We start from the raw sequence: 17,647 nt of genomic DNA, 5'->3' as shown, positions 1-17,647 counted from the left end.
TTCTAAAATATATATTATTTTGTGTGTGTGTGTGTGTGTGTGTGTGTGCGCGCGCGCGCGTGCCATGATGTTTGTGTGGAGGGGAGGGGACAACTGTAGGGGTAGGTTCTTTCCTTCACCCAAGAGGGTCCCCAGGATGGCACTCAGGTTATCAGGCTTGAGAGTGGAACCTTTGCTTACAAGCACCCCACTAATCCAGGACCCGAATTTTTATTTGCTTGTTTTACTTTGGAAATGTGACATTATTGGAGTGTCAAATGCAGTTTTCTCCCATTTAAAAAACAAAACAAAACACAACAAAACAAAAAACTCTAATTAAATTACCTCTTTAATTCCCAAAGCTCACTGGCATCTTTAACCTGTCATTTTCTTAATAGTTAGAATGCCTTTTTGTTTTTAAAAATGTTCTTTTAGCATCCTTATGCAGGCCTTTGGTTCTAATCTGCTTCTTTCTTTTATAGTGTGCTTGCTGATATCTGTGGCTCCCTGCCCCAGGATTGTTTGAAAATCCCCAATGAATCCCAAGCCATGAGCAAGGCCTTCTAGGCCATGCATGACCCCTGTCAGTACAGTCAGGAGCTCCCCACTAGGGTACCACAATGGGCAGCCAGCTGTGACCACCTCCCCGCCTCCACCCCACCCCCCCCCCCCCCCCACCCCGCCCCGCCCCGCCCCGCCTGTTGACTCCTGAGCACTTCTCTCCTTGTCCTGTCTCCTGTATACAGCATCTTGAGAGTTCAGCCTCTCCCTGTGAGAAGGGCTGACCCCAATCAACTTCTAATCCTTCTAATCCTAGGGCTCTGCAAAGTGGGTCAAGATGGCCCCTCCCCAACTGACCTGGAGACTCTGTATATGCTAGCATGTCTGAGGGGATTAAATTTAGAACTTCACTTCAGAATATCTGATATTCTCTGTTCCAAGCCTGGCAGCTACCAGCAGCTCACGGGCGTGCTAATTGGGAACAACTGCCTTTTTTTGGCCTTGCTCATCAGTGTGGAATCAGCCTGGCCAAGGTCTCCAAGATATGCAAGAAGTGTAAGATGAGAAGGGGTCAGGGGCCAGCGCAGCCAAAATGAGAAGTTTTCTTTCTAAATCCTTTAATGAGAAAAATAACTGGCTATCACTCATTTTAGCCTACAGAATAACCAAGGACTTCATTATGTTCATAGTCAGTTTCTCTAGAGTAGAGTGCTCATGGCACATCACGACTTATTAACAAAAATAAGAGGGCTCCTCTTTTGCGATACACGCATACTGTGTTTAAAGCATCAGTGCTTTTGTTTCCATGCCATGGGCAGGAAAGAGAGCCCACCACAAAATGTGGTGTATACACACATGCTTCCTGCAGTATGTTTTCACCAAAATGTCCCAATGTTTTGATGTCTTAAAACCTCAAGACCTATGATTGATTTTTTTTAAAAATGTGGTTTTCCCTTTTAAACACAAATTTGAAAATCCGTTGCAAGGAATATAGTACTATATATTTTTGTTGGATATTCTTTATTGTGCTAAATGTCTACAGGAGATGATAAGAGCAAGCCAGCAAGCCATTAACCCTTCCACAAGATGCAGCGATAGCTGCAGAGAGCTCTGCACCACAGTGTTTCTTTAAGACCAGTAAGGAAATGTTCCGACCTGCACTGCTCAGTTTATTGAACATTCATGGGGTGACGGGTGGACAAATAAAACCATTTGGAATTAAGCAAGCAAGGGGGACAGCAAAACAAAACAAAACAAAACAAAAAAACAACTCTTAATGCAAAGGACCCAAAAAGCTTTTTGCACGACTGCCCACGATTAACTACATTCTTAATTTCCAACCATCTTCAAACCCCATGTTAGTTACATTGAGTACAAGTGAACTAGTCCAGTGAGTGGCCTAAAGGCACAAAGACCTACACTATATATAAGAAAAGGCTAGATTTTACAGTGAATAGAAAGTTATCAAAACAACAAGTACTTACTCAGATGGCATGCTTGTCATGACTAATGTTCTCACTGGCTAGAGATTTCAAAAGAGAAGAGGAACAAAAAAAAAGTCAAAACTATAAGAAGCATTTTTCCCACAGAAATAAATTTTAATACGTTTTTTGAATGGCTATATCACTTATATACAAACATTTAAACACACACACACACGAACTTTATATTCTCAGAAAAAAATCAGGATATGGAAATTTAGATACTACGCTAAAACCAACTTTCCTCCAAAACTCCAGATGTGATGGAGAAGAGCAAGAAGGACCACAGAGGACCTCCAGATGGGTTCAGACTATAGAGTTAGGAAGGAGTGAGAATGGCGCTCGGCTGCCACACTCTTCCTAACTTATGGGACATTCAGGACACACTCCTGTACAGTACTGTTTGTGGTCAGGAGGGCCCAGCAAATCTTACACATCTGGTGAAAGGTGAATGAATTACTGGGCTGCTATCTGCTGTTATGAAAACTGCATGTATTTGGTGGTGGTTACTGATAAGACAGGGTCTCACTATACAGAACTTCTACCTGCTATAACCCAGGCTGCCTTGGAACTCACAAGCCTCCTTCCTCAGTGTTGATGGGTATTAGCAGATCTTACTCAATGAGGTATTTTAAGCATTGTTACATAGTATAATGTTTCATTTTGGTTGTCATTTCCAAGGATTTGGAAACACTGTGGAAACAAAATTCTGGGCACATTTGTGAGGGGTTACCTAAATTAGATTAACAGAGGCAGATGTCCCACCTTAAAGGTGAGTGGGTACCGCTCCATTGACTGGGGTTCCAGCCCCCCCCCCAAAAAAAAAAAAAGAAAAAAAAAAAAAAAAAAAAAAAAAAAAAGAAAAAAAAAGAAAAAAAGGGGGGGGGGGGGAAGGGCAAGCACCAGAACTCATCTCTTTCTGCTTCCTGAAAGCAGATGCTTTGAGCTGCTTTAAGCACCTGCGTTCCCAGCTACAATGCACTATGTCTTCAATCTGTGGGCCAAGCTAAACCCGTCTTAAATTGTCCTCAAAGAGACAAGAACAGTAACTAATCTACTCAGGTGTGTGTGTGTGTGTGTGTGTGTGTTTGTGTGTATATGACTGAAGAAAATGCCAATGCTATGGAAATATGCTAAGATACACGAGCATGCTACAGTTTTTCCTGAACTTGCAGCTGTCTTTCTGGCAGTGTGTAGCCTATGGGAGTGTGTGAACTTACATTATACATACACCTTTGTAACTGAAGTGTGGAGTTTCATTTGTGTCTTGAATGGAGGAGGCACACCAAGGAAGGGAATACACAAGGCCTCCAAGGATGCTGCCTGGAAGGGGACAGTCCTGGAAGGGGACTAGACACTGTACATTCAGGGAATGTAAACTTCAGAGGGAATATGAATCTAAAAGATATCCAGGGGGAGAGCTCTGAGGATGACAGCTAAGCTATTGTTTCCCTGTCCTCTTAGCAGCTATCTTCCTACAGTACCTCATTGCTACCTCTTCTGTTCTTCCCATGTGCAATAACAAAAACACTGCTTTCTGGATTGGTCCTCGATACAGGGCCAGGGTGTGGGAGACTCCATCCATCCAATATGATTCTGGCTTTGACAGTCTTTCAATGTCAACTCTGACAGGGCGGGGTGAGACAGCCCAGGGGACTACAGGCCAGGCATGGACAGCCCAGGGGTCCACAGGCCAGGGATGGACAGCCCAGGGGTCCACAGGCCAGGGATGGACAGGCCAGGAGTCCACAGGGCAGGGATGGACAGCCCAGGGGACTACAGGCCAGGGATGGACAGCCCAGGGGTCCACAGGCCAGGGATGGACAGGCCAGGGGTCCACAGGCCAGGGATGGACAGCCCAGGGGTCCACAGGCCAGGCATGGACAGCCCAGGGGTCCACAGGCCAGGGATGGACAGGCCAGGGGACCAAAGACCAGGGATGGACAGCCCAGGGCACAGCTTCAGCTTCAGGAAGAAAGCTCTCTCTACCTTGTTGGGGCTTGGCAAGTAGATGCTGCCTGCCAAACACACACACACACACACACACACACACACACACACACACACACACACACTTGGTGCCCCTCACCCTTCACCTCTCGCCCACTACCACATCCCTTATTTTACAAGCTCAATCTCTAGCGTGGCCACACATGGCTGGTGATTCCCAGCTTCCTGTCCGTGTAGTTTCTAACCTCCAGACTCTAGTGCTTTCCTGGCTTTACAGTTCTACTTGGAGGTCTAAAAGGGATTTTCAATTTAATTTAGTCAAAAACTAAAGCACTGCACTAGCCAGACAATTAGGAAAGAAAAAGAAATAAAAAGAGACTAAAACTGGAAAGCAAGTAGTAAAACTACTTCTACCCACAGATTGTATTTTACATGGGTTGCTTTTCTGGCTTTTTAATAAAAATAACCACGAGAACTAAATAAATTCAACAAGGTTTAAAGAAGTAAGAACAACACATGAAACCAATTGCACTTCTACAAATTAGTAGTGAACAGTCAGAGCCCGGGCTAAATAAAGAGAAGCAAGCTGAGTCTCTTTCTGATCTTGATGACAGATGCCATGTGACCCGCTGCCTCAAGCTCCAGCGGCCTTGTCTCCTCCGTCGTGATGGACTGTCCCCTCAGACTGCGAGTGCAAAGAGGCTCTTCCTCCCTTAAGTTGCTTGAGTATTTTGTCATAGCAACAAGACAAGTAACTATTACGTAAGACGATGATTTGTTTATGGACACGGGAGGCACTCCCAGCCAAGGCTCACCTGACTCTTGCTCTGTCATAATTTGAGTCTTCAAGGTCCCATAAAAACTTATGTGCTAAAGCTGGAGGTGGTGAGGCCTTTAAGACATGGGTCTTGGTGAGAGGTCTGTAGGAGGTCCTTGAAGTGTGTGTGTATTTTACAGGAGCACCTTACTCCCATGCTCACCTTTGTTTCCCTCCCTGCATAAAATATAGGTAGTTTTGCTCCTCTGTAAGCTCTTACCATGAAGCACGACCACAGGACAAGGCAACAGGGCCAGCTGATCACCCAAACAAAATAAACACGTCTCTGCATAAGATAACAATCTCAGGTAGTTTGTTACAGTAAACTGAAGCTGACTGGCAACACTCTTCTGCTGGGGAAACTACTAGCGAAACCATTTCAACATGCTTGACAACCTAAGAATCGACTTAAACGGCAACCTGAGGCGCACAGAGCAGGAGAGGCGCACGGCCAAAACAAGGACGGCCACCAAAAGAAAGTCATGACGCCTAATACGGTGCTCAGGGGATGTGGTTTTACAGACTGAGAAAAGGAACAAAATGGGCTTGGCAAAACATGGACACAAGATGACAGCCAGTCACTAGACACACATTCACAGACACACACACACACTTCAAGTGTGCAAATAAGCAGGACATGCTCTCCTCTAAGACACTACTATTTTCCTGGAACCAGGACAGCTTTATAGAGCTAAGGGTAAGCAGAAGGCTGAACGAAGCAGGTCCCTCACAGCCCATGGCCTCCGGGTACCATTAAGTCTACCTTCTCTCTCAATTGGTTTGTTTATTCCCCTTTGAACAGGACATATGGGCTTTCTAGTTCCTTCACAAATGAATGTGTTCAATATTCATTTCATGCTAGTACAAGATTCATTTCTGTACCTTAAAAGAATACCAATCTTTTCAGTTTTGAGAGTCTCCTGAAAATCCCAGCAGACCTAATCTGCTGGACTCTGAAGGAGGCAGGTGAGTTTCCACCTGTGGGTGTGGAAGGGCCACCCCAGCAGCTCTGAGTCATGCCTGTGCACCCCACAGCAGAGCCCTTCACCCAGACATCAGACAGTGTACCCCACAGCAGAGCCCTGTACCCAGACATCAGACAGTGCACCCCACAGCAGAGCCCTGCACCCAGACATCAGACAGTGCACCTCACAGCAGAGCCTGCACCCAGGCAGCAGACAGAGCACCCCATAGCAGAGCCCTGTACCCAGGCAGCAGACAGTGTACCTCACAACAGAGTCCTATACCCAGACATCAGACAATGCACCCTACAGCACAGCCTACACCCAGGCATCCAACAGAGCACCTCACAGCAGAGCCCTGCACCCAGGCAGCAGTGAGCCCCACAGCAGAGCCCTTCACCCAGACAGACAGTGTACCCCACAGCAGAGCCCTGCACCCAGACATCAGACAGTGCACCCCACAGCAGAGCCCTGCACCCAGACATCAGACAGTGCACCTCACAGCAGAGCCTGCACCCAGGCAGCAGACAGAGCACCCCATAGCAGAGCCTTGTACCCAGGCAGCAGACAGTGTACCTCACAGCAGAGTCCTGTACCCAGACATCAGACAATGCACCCTACAGCACAGCCTACACCCAGGCATCCAACAGAGCACCCCACAGCAGAGCCCTGAACCCAGGCAGCAGTGAGCCCCACAGCAGAGCCTGCACCCAGACATCAGACAGTGCACCTCACAGCACAACCTGCACCCAGACATCAGACAGTGCACCTCACAGCAGAGCCCTGCACCCAGGCAGCAGTGAGCCCCACAGCAGAGCCCTGCACCCAGACATCAGACAGTGCACCCTACAGCAGAGCCTACACCCAGGCATCCGACAGAGCACCCTACAGCAGAACCCTGCACCCAGGCAGCAGACAGTGAACCCCACAGCAGAGCCTGCACCCAGACATCAGACAGTGCACCCTACAGCAGAGCCTACACCCAGGCATCCGACAGAGCACCCTACAGCAGAACCCTGCACCTAGGCAGCAGACAGTGAACCCCACAGCAGAGCCTGCACCCAGACATCAGACAGTGCACCTCACAGCAGAGCCTGCACCCAGACATCAGACAGCGCACTCCACAGCAGAGCCTGCACCCAGGCATCAGACAGTGCACCTCACAGCAGAGCCATGCACCCAGACATCAGACAGTGCACCTCACAGCAGAGCCCTGCACCCAGACATCAGACAGTGCACCTCACAGCAGAGCCCTGCACCCAGACATCAGACAGTGCACCTTACAGCAGAGCCCTGCACCCAGACATCAGACAGTGCACCTTACAGCAGAGCCCTGCACCCAGACATCAGACAGTGCACCTCACAGCAGAGCCCTGCACCCAGGCAGCAGACAGTGCATCCCACAGCAGTTCAGAGCTCCCCAGGCAGCAGACAGTGCACCCCACAGCAGAGCAGTGCTCCCCAGGCAGCTCATACCCAGGCATATCTTTCACTGGCTTTTCAGGCTGAGTCCCTAGAACTTTGCTAACCATTTTTCTCATTTTCTATTTTGTTCTCTACTGGCTTTTGATTTGTTTTCATTTGCTTAGATAAATTGGTTCCTGCTAGAGAAAGCAATGTGTGGGAATCTGGTGTGGCTACTTGGTGTCTTATATAAATGGGGTCTACTATCCTCCTGAGGAGGAGGAAAGAGGAGCTAGCTTATTTATTTGCTTGTTTATTTTCACTGTTATGTCACAGTAAATTAGGTCTGAGGATGCCTCAGTACCAGTAGTCTCTACACAATGAACTATAATCTAATTCAGTGTGCAAACTGAGCAAGTGTCTAATTTAATGGTAAACTTTGTGATAAACAGTGCCAGCCCCGCACAGCGGCAGGCTTACTCAATGGCAGGCAGGCGAGCAGACCATCAGGCCTTGTTCAGATGCCCAAGCCCAACCCATCAGGTTGTTGGTGTCCCTTCAGCTCTCTGCTCTCAGATGCTGCCTGCCCTGTCCTAGGTCTGCCCCCCCTGAATCCGGCTGCCCAACTTAGAAGTTGCTCTTTGAGTAAATCCTGTTCAGTTTATTGTATCAAAGCCTTATCGATTTGGTACCACTGAGTGATGGTATGAAAATACTTCTGAGCCACCGTACCTACTAGTCTTGCTAGCTCCTGAGCTGCAGGCTAGTCCTTCCTTGGCTTCAACATCCACAGGCTTGTACTTTAGGTTTGAGTCTATTTGAGCGATGTTTGGACTGGATAGGGCCCAGGCCTGGATTACAGCCCATGGTTATCTAAGCTGTATCCGTTAGAGGCCTTACAAGTTCAGCCGCTCATAGGATGGTAGGCGTGGCTTGAGAAGAGGGACCACCGGCTGGAAGGTGACTCAGAAGCATCAAGCGGGAGAAATAGGTGAACCTGCTTCCCGAATACAGTGACTGCAATCATGCTGCAGAGACTTCAACTAAGTCAAATGGCTCACTTAATGGGCTGTTTTACGGAGAGATCCTGAATTCCTCAGAAACGGTGGGATGCATTTCTTTAAAAAGAAGTGGTGTGCATGTGTGTGCGCGCGTGTGCATGTGAAGGGCATTTTCGATCCCTGAGGCTGGAGTTACAGCAGTTGTGAGTTGTCTGAATATAGCCCTTTGTTGGGGAAGCAAGTGCTCTTCACTAACCAGCCACCTCTCTTCCCTATGTAAAATTCTTAAAGTACTTGATAATAAGGTTTTTTTGGTTTGGTTTGGTTTGGTTTTTTGAGACAGGGTTTCTCTGTGTAGCCTTAGCTGTCCTGGACTCACTTTGTAGAGCAGGCTGGCCTTGAACTCACAGTGATCCACCTGCCTCTGCCTCTTGAGTCCTGGGATTAAAGGCGTGCGCCACTTTTACTTTACACATATGTGTATTTTGCCTGCGTGTATGTCTGTGTACTACATGCACACCTTGTGCCTTTAGAGAGCACAGAGGAGGATGTCAGATCTTCTGGAACTAGAGTTACAGATAGCAGAGAGTTGCTGTGTGGGTGCTGGGAACAGAACCTGGGCCCTCTGGAAAAGCAGCCAAAGCTCTTTGCACACATGCACACCACCATCTCTTCAGCCCTAACAGAAAATAACTTGTTGACTGCTGCCTCCGGCTTCACCTTCTCTCTGCCCTTACCTTCTGTGTCCTCAAATGCCCCAGCCTTAGTCACTTTCTCAGTTAAAGGATGAGAAGCAAAGCTGAGTACCAGAACAGGGCCCTCCCATTAATGGGTGTTTCTTGAACCTCCCTTGGGCTTTGGCCAAAATCTTAAGCATTACACAGAGAGACTGCATCTTTGAAAGGCACAGCAGGGGCTATGTCTGCAACACTGCAACTCAGTATGCTAGCTGAAATACACAAAAGGAGTTTGAAAGCGACCATCCTGCCTTCATCTCTGTCCCACCACCCCTTAAAAAGAAAAGAAAACCAACAGGGCCATGATTTGTAGATGGTTTTAGCTGTGGCTTATATCTTGACCAGCTCCATAAGAACAAATACTCAACTGATGGGTCAGGTGACTTGTAAGCCAATTGCCATGGCAACAGCAGAGCCATTCAGAGCTCAGAGGCTTGGTCAGGCAAAGCTGGGAAGCCAAGCAATCCCTTGCATGGGTCTACCTCCTGGCTCTCTTTCTGAAGTTCACAATGCTCCTGGAAACTTCAACAGCCCAGCACACGTTTGAGTTCCGTTATTTTGTGTGACACTTGGATACTGGCTTGTTAATAAATGCATATGCTCTTCTTCCTGCAAGGTTCTCCCAAGAGGCTAACTCATGGAACCCTTTGAGGGGAGGAGAAGCCCCCTTACCTTGGCAGGTCATCCATAAGCTCTGATGAGAGCAGCAGAAAAGTCTCTAGGTGAAGCGACTGCCCCATGTAGTCGCTCTGGAGATCCCCAGTGTCAATTTTGCAAAATGACAAAGTACAGGAAGAAAAGCTACCAGTAGGCCCCAAAGACTGCACTCCAGGAAAATTTTGCAGTGCCTGTGTTGTTGATTTTATGCTCCGCAGGCCACACGGCCTTTCCCGGTGTGGATGTCTTACTTTAATGAATGATTCCTAAGTGCCTACGTCATTACTAGTCATACTGAAAGTGTGGAAGACCTTCATAGTATAATTACATGGTATAATATGAGCTAGGACTTAGTCATCTGCCCATATAACCTTTGCTGTGTGTAGGATTTCAGAGATGGAAATAAAGTTAAATGACTTTAGGTGCTCAGGTCTTTTCAATGAAAATAATCTGATGCTGCTGTACCAATGAGAGCCAGGGGGGTAAGCTAATAGTTACAATGCAAAGATATAATTAGAATCAGAAAATGTTGCTTTGTGTTGTTAGAAAAGACCAGAAGGCAAAAGAACCTTTAGAAGGCTGGATATAGTGAATATTACAAAGCTGGGCAGGGATTTTGTCATCCCTGAGACCCAGATGGCTGGAATACCTGTTCTGATCATACTGGAAGCTGATTCTTTAGGGCAAAGCTGAACTTTACCCGAGTCAGGTACCACCTAGAAAACGCCATGCTAGTTAAGGTTTCCTCAGCCTTTTATATTCTGAGAAGACTCTGCTCTCAGAGTCAAAAATACTACCTTCCTCATTTTCCTCAGTGACTAGAAGTCTACTGCCATGTGCCCTCATAACTCCTGTGAGATAAGTAGCCTGTTCTCTAGAACTCTCTAGAACTGAGCCCTTCCTTCCCTTTCCAACAGTCTTCATGAGGGCACCCTCCCATTACAACAGGCTGAACAGCGTGATGGGGTGGTGGCTTTGTCTCTCCTTGTGTAGGTACAGAGGACCTGGCCCTGCTTCTTAGTCTAGGAAAGGGAGCACAGGAGTCCTTGTACTAATCCCTGGAGATCTAGGGATGTGCCAAAGAGTCCAGCTACTGACCCTGCGTGTGGCAGTGTCACAGTAGGAACCTGATTTCAATTCTCTTTTGAGCCTAGTGCCAGCTTCTGTTGGTTTCACGGTCTGGCCGTGTGGTACTCTCTATAAATGGATGGATGTTTACAGAGACCTTGTCTCCACTGTGAAAATAACAGGGAATCTGGTTTGAGAGATCTTTCGGCTTGTCTGCTTTGAATTCGAAGCAAATAAAAATGTCATGCTACCAAGAAGCAGACATGCTGTTTGGTACTACGATAATCATGCCTGATCCATGACAGAAACTTTGGAATCAAAGCTGCAGACTGGTTCTTTTGGCATGTATGCATGCACAAGGTCCACTATGGGAAATACTTAAAACTACGTGTTGCCTTGGCATCTATTTTTAAAATGCTTAAGGTTTTGTTGTTGTTGTAAATAAATAAAAAAAAGGGGCTCTGACACATCTTCTTCATTTCTAGTTCTACAATCTCACTTAGGATCTCAGTCTGAGCCACCCAGATGTCTGTCTTAAGCAGCCTCCTGTGATGATTACCTCCCAAAGACGCGTCTTGATGTGCTTCTCTTTCTATCGTCTTGGGCCCTCCAACCCTGGCTCACAGTGTGGCCCCAGGGAATTTGTAACTGCTTGCTTTCAACCCTCCAATAAAAGTCTCCATCGAAACCTACTTGAAAACTAAAGGCATTGATCATGGGTCTTTCCCCTCCCCACCGACTCTTCTAGTCTGGGCATGGAGGGATTCTTAATCTCTTTCTACCTAATCCTTATATAAAAGTTACTATTTATTGTAGTACACTAAATTTTGTCCTTCAGTTTGAAAACTTAGGGTTACTCCAAGCTGGGATGCCCATGGGATGCCAAGAATGCAAAGTCAGGACCTAGTGCCAGAGTGGTAGCAGACACTCAGGACGCATGGGATAAGAGTGTAATCATATTGCTTATATAAATAGCAGTCCTCAATCAAACACTAGGACTTTCAATCAGGTCAAAGAAACATCTGTGAGAGGCACACCATAGACACCCGGGTCCAGCAGCACCCGTGACAGGTGCACCACAGACACCTGTGTCCAGCAGCACCCATGACAGGTGCACCACAGACACCCGGGTCCAGCAGCACCCATGACAGGCACACCATAGACATTTGTGTACAGTAGCACCTGTGACAAGTACACCATAGATACCTGTGTGCAGCAGCACCTGTGACAAGTACACCATAGATACCTGTGTGCAGCAGCACCTGTATGAGGCACACCATAGACACCTGTGTCCAGCAGCACCTGTATGAGGCACACCATAGAAACCTGTGTCCAGCAGCACCTGTAACAGGCACACGATAGACACCTGTGTCCAGCAGCACCTGTATGAGGCACACGATAGACACCTGTGTCCAGCAGCACCTGTAACAGGCACACGATAGACACCTGTGTCCAGCAGCACCTGTGACAGGCACACCATAGATACCTGTGTGCAGCAGCACCTGTGACAGGCACAGCATAGACACCTGTGTCTAGCAGCACCTGTGTGAGGCGCACCATAGCCATGTGCATCCAGCTCCCCAGGATCTTTTGTTGGGCAGCGATGAGACTATCCTGGTATTGAAGCCCAGTTTATCTGCAATTCTCAAACAGCCACCATCCCTCATTCTGTGATGACACTCATGAGGAAATGCCACCAAATGAAGTCATACATCGTGGATTGGAGATGCACGGGAACACACGGGAACCCTTGCCCTAAGAAGGTAAGCATAGGGAATGCTATAAAATGTTTCCAACCAGTAGGACATGGGGGAGAGAAGAAATAGAACAAAAACATTCCTAGTTAACTCAAATATTTTAATAATTCAAGCGCACATATTTGGGTAAAATGAAATTAGTTGGAGACTTTAGGTTGCGGGAAAATAGCTAACTTTCCTGTGAATTACTAGCAAACATCTTAATTCATTCTCCGTACGCGTGTTCTTTTTAAGCTTCCTAGATATACTGGTCTAATGTGTGGACATTACTTCTACTTGATATTTCTAAGTAACTATGGGCCTATCTTAAACCAGATATTTAAACTTCGCAGATAACTGCTGAGATTTTGCCTTCCCCAAATCAAACTAAGTTGCTTTGCACCTAAAGCGGCGACATTTCCTGGAACACCACAAAGGTATGTTCTACTTTGTAAGAACAAGGGACCTGGCGATACCTGTGTCCATATGACTTGACTGTATTGATGACACAACAGAGGAAACTGTCAGGAAGAGATGGTTTGCCTCCCCGGGTATCTGTGTAGCAGAACGGATGGGCAGGCAGATGTGCAGGGCTGACACCACACTAGCCGCTCTCTCTTTGAAATTCTTGCTCTGATTTTATGCCTGACAGATCACAAATGTCTTGGAGCTATTTTATTGCATCCGATTTTTTTTCCTGTAAGACTATATTTATTTATTTTATATGCACATGCCATGCAGTACATGTGGAGGTCAGAGGAGAACATACAGGAATTAGTGCTCTCCTTTCACTGTGTGGATCCCAGGGACTGAACCGCAGGTGGTCAGGCTTTCTGCAAGCACCTTCAGCAGCTGAGCCATCTCTCTGGCTCCTCCTGCTTTTATAAATAGATGTACTTCCTATTCTTTTTGGAAAATAAGGTTTATTATTATTTACAGATGCCTTACCCTAAGCATTGTGTTTTGTATACCATGTCCAACCTGACCTCTCTGTGGCCATGCTTTTTATAATTGCCTCCCATCAGGTCTTTGGGAGTTGAAAATGGCCACTAATGAGTTAACCACACTCAGTGTGAGTTTCACTTTGTTCTGGTCCCTTTCCCAGGGGATTAAACTGGGGTTTTCAGAGCCCTGAGCAGCAGATGGGCCCTGGGGACTGCTAAACAGCCAGAACAGTTATTACTGCACCTACATGAGGGTGGGAGTGATCCTCCAGGCTTTTAGCTACGTCTGTGGTTGTGTTGTACATTAGACAGGAGACCCTGTTCCTTTTTGTGCCCTCTGGATCTCATGATGACTTGATGATAGTACATACTTTTATAAACATAAAAGACATATTCAGAAATGACTTATTCTTTTTCCCTGTTTGGTCCTTCCAGAATTCAGAAACCGTGATATATTTTTTATTTGCAGAGGTTCAGAAATAGTTTGTCTTCGCTGTTATCAGGAAGTCATTGAACACTGGCTCACAATGGCGGTCTTGTCTACAGTGTCATACTTGAGAATTATGATCCTTTAATCAGCAGCTGTCACACATCTAGGGCACCCAGGTTTGCTTTAGGGAGCCAGTGTTTGCAGTATTCTCTTTGCAAAGCTGGGATGTGCTTAAGGATCCTCAGCCATCAAGTGAGTGAGGAAAGTCACCCCGTAGCAGGGTCAGAAGCTGTGGATCACAGGAGGGCAATTTCAGAAAAAGGTTAGCGGCCCAAACATAATGAGGTTGTTGCTGACTCAGTTTCTAGCCAGAAGAGGCTGTTAAGTGTGCAGTTGGACTCTCTTCAACAAAGGCCCCCAGGGGTTGGAGAGACAGTTCAGCAGGTAAGGACTCTTGCTTCTGCACAAAACCTGGGTTTGTTTCCCAGCACCTATAATAGGGTGGTAACTAACCATCTGTAACTCCAGTTCCAGAGCACCTCATGCCCCTCTGACCTCCTCGGGTACCAGACAGATGCACAGGACATGAATACACATGTAAGCAAAACACTCATACACATAAAATAAAATCTAAAAAGAAAAAAGAAAATAAAGGCCTGTTGGGGCATGGTCTGGTGCTTTGTATTTGTTAATTGCTTGTCACTACCCCCCCCCCCCATTCCCAGAATCTTACTGTCATGTACTTCAAGTATTGCTGTTTAACCTTGCCTCCCTGTTTGACTAAAGGCCTAGGCCTGGGCAGGGCCAGAGGAAGGAGCTGAGCTGAGGCTCGCAGGCTTGGGGACAGAAGATGCTCCAGTAGGAGACAGGTACCGAGGAAGAAGGAGCAGAATCACGTGGTAGAAAAGATGCACATGATCCTGGAGGAGGAGCTCTGAAGTTCCTCATGGAAAGCAGCAGCCCAGATGAACAACATAAGCAAGCTTTTTGGGATTATGGATGGCAAATAGATATGGATGGCCCAGATAGAAATGATTACAGCACATGGCATGCGATGGAGGATGGGTGATAATGGAAGGTAGTTTAAGGGGTTAATTTCAGCCCAGGTAAAACAAAGCTTATTCTAAAACACAACAGGTGTCTGTGTCTTTTATTGATTATGATAGTGGGTTAGATAATACTGCTGTAATAATTATAGGCATCTAATAATAAACTTTATTAGTCATTTTTATATTTACTGCAACAAAGGCCCATAAATCAAATTTAAGGTTCTATTGGCAAGTTGTCATTCTAGTTTCAGCCATCTATGCAAAACAGTCTAATGAAGCCAGGTTTAGTCTGTGACTCTGACTATTCTCTCTAAGAGATGGTTTTTGATCAGTGAGGGAGGCACTATAGAAGAAAATGTATCTGAGGTATGTAAGACTCACAGAGTCTCATCAACATGGCTGTCTAAACATAAATTGATCAAGGAGTGCTCAACCCTATACAAAGAACTACAGACAATTAGGGAATACTGAGAGTGGGAAAAATAGTCTTCTCCAGGGAAAAGCCATCAACTGGTTTTCCAACACCAAATGTCAGGTGTGAAAACATATCTACAAGCAACATTATACAGAGTGAGACAATTATATTTATATTATATATATTTATATTATATATATTTATATTATTTATATTATATATATTTATATTATATATATTTATATTATTTATATTATATATTTTTATATATATTTATATTTATATTTATATATATTTATATTATATTACATATTTATATTATATTATATATATATATATTTATATTATATATTTATATTATACATATATATATATTTTTTATATATATATTATATTTATATATATATATATATATACACACACACACAAATGTAATAATCATTAATGAAATAAGAGACAATGAGTTTGAAAGAGAGCAAGGTGTGTGGGGTATATGAGAGGGTTTGGAGGGAGAAATGATATAATTTATATCTCAAATTTATCTCAAAACTAAAATAATTTTAAAGAGCATGTAAACAACAAAAATTAATTAAGAACAGAAGCATTTAATGACTGAGAAACAGATAGGCAGCCATACTCAAGCACAGAATGGGACAGGAGAAACATAGAAAAGGTCATGACTGTTCTCAAGGGCCATAGGACTTTAACAAATAATCAGAATCCACTCAGACTATACCTACCATCAGATATAAATATAATCTTAGGGCAAAGGAAAGACAAATATCTGGCTTAAGCAGAAAAGTGGAACATATGGGACAAGTGACTAAGTGACGACTCCAAGAAGGAAGAGCTGGGAAGAGGGACTGGGGTCCCTGCTACCCTGAAAAGGGAGAACCAAATACACAGAACCCTATGTGAAAGGCAGTGAAACACTGGGGAGTACTTCACCAAGGAACCACTTTGCGGAACAAAATTACAAGAGCAATTTTGAGGCACTGAAGAGCTTATGTGGACTATGGGGCGCCAGAAGGTACTATTCAGGCTGTGGGGAAGGAAAGGAATCACTGGTCTTTCCCAGCTGTTCCTGCTGGCGCAGTAGTGGCAATAGTGGCACGATTGTTCTAGGGTAACCAACCCCTCTCCAGCACTGGCTGCTCTTGCAGAGGACTTACAGAGTTTCCAGCATGCAGAAGGCAGCTCACAACAGACTGTAACTCCAATTCTAGGGGATTTAACACCCTTCTGGTTCCTATAGGTGGACTTGCACACATGCGCACGCACACCACACACACACACACACACACACATACACACACACACTTCACTGAAACTGAGTCATGTGGACTAACTCAAGGAAAGCTGAAACCTTTATGCTATTATTTGCACAGCATTCATATAAAATTTAACTTTCCAACACTTCTTCTGGTCATATCTCCTCACAGTGCAAGGTTATGTATTATATATATAGAATGATGTTATAGAAAGAAAAAAAAAACAAATTTATTGTTATTCACTGAAAAAAGAACAGGCAAGATTGTGTCCCGAATAGAAGAGCCCTGGCCACAGCCACAGCCTCTGGCCCATGCAGTCAGCCACGATGTCAACAGAAACCACAAAATGAACCCCACTAGGGAGGAACAGCTGATGCATGCCCAGTGAGCACTGTTCTTAACTTTAGCAAAAGTGCTTTTTAACGTGTTTAAAGCAATGGTTCCAGAGAGTCAAGAGGGAGGGAGGGAGGAGAGAAGACAAGGTTGGAAAGGAGGGAAGAGCATGACACTGGGAAACTAGTTGATTTTGTTTTAGTGGGACCAAAGGTAGCTCAAATCAAACAGATGTGCTTGCTTTGTTAGTGAAAAGGGAAACATTTTAGAAATAAAACACTGTAAAATTACTTAGGGTTAGGTATCAACTTTCAGAAAAACAGTAAAATTATTTTTCCTTAAAGATGAGAGAACTGGGCTGGGCAGTGGTGGCGCACACCTTTAATCCCAACACTTGGGAAGCAGAGGCAGGTGGATCTCTCTGAGTTCAAGGCCAGCCTGGTCTACAAAGTGAGTCCAGGACAGCCAAGGTTCTGTTACTCAGAGAAATTCTGTCTCGAAAAAACAAAACAAAACAAAGCAAAAAAAAAAAAAAAAAAAAAAAAAAAGATGAGAGAAGTAGCTGGGTTATGGTGACACAGGCCTTTAATCTCAGCACTTGGGAAGCAGAAGCAAGTGGGTCTCTTTGAGTTTGAGGCCAGCCTGGTCTATAGAGTGAATTCCAGGACATCTAGGGCTCTATTACACATAGGAACCATGCCTCGAAAAACCAAAACTGAAACTGACCCCCCCCAAAAAAAAACCAATAAAAACAACAACAAAAACAATGAGTGAACTGAGGAGATAATCCAAGTATTTTCAAACATGATTGATCTTGTTTACTCCCAGTGTAAATCCATGTAATTAGAGGAACACTGTCAGTTTCAAGTAACACTGTGACTATAGAGAAAAATGAAAAGGGCAAATCAACTA

General features: G+C 45.2%; 1 protein-coding gene across 1 annotated transcript in view; it reads right to left on the bottom strand.

Moving 5' to 3' along the window:
• The window catches only part of Mcph1 (microcephalin 1), an 85,901-nt gene that overhangs the window by 18,746 nt on the left and 49,508 nt on the right, over window positions 1–17,647 (bottom strand). The window contains exon 10 of the mRNA XM_051169452.1: window positions 1,965–2,002. Within this exon, the coding sequence (XP_051025409.1) occupies window positions 1,965–2,002 (38 nt within the window). The remainder of the gene's footprint in view (window positions 1–1,964; window positions 2,003–17,647) is intronic.

Source organism: Acomys russatus, chromosome 27, assembly GCF_903995435.1.
Source record: "Acomys russatus chromosome 27, mAcoRus1.1, whole genome shotgun sequence".
Lineage (NCBI taxonomy): Eukaryota > Metazoa > Chordata > Mammalia > Rodentia > Muridae > Acomys > Acomys russatus.
Note: the sequence above shows the minus strand (reverse complement) of the source record. Positions and strands in the feature narration are given on the sequence as shown.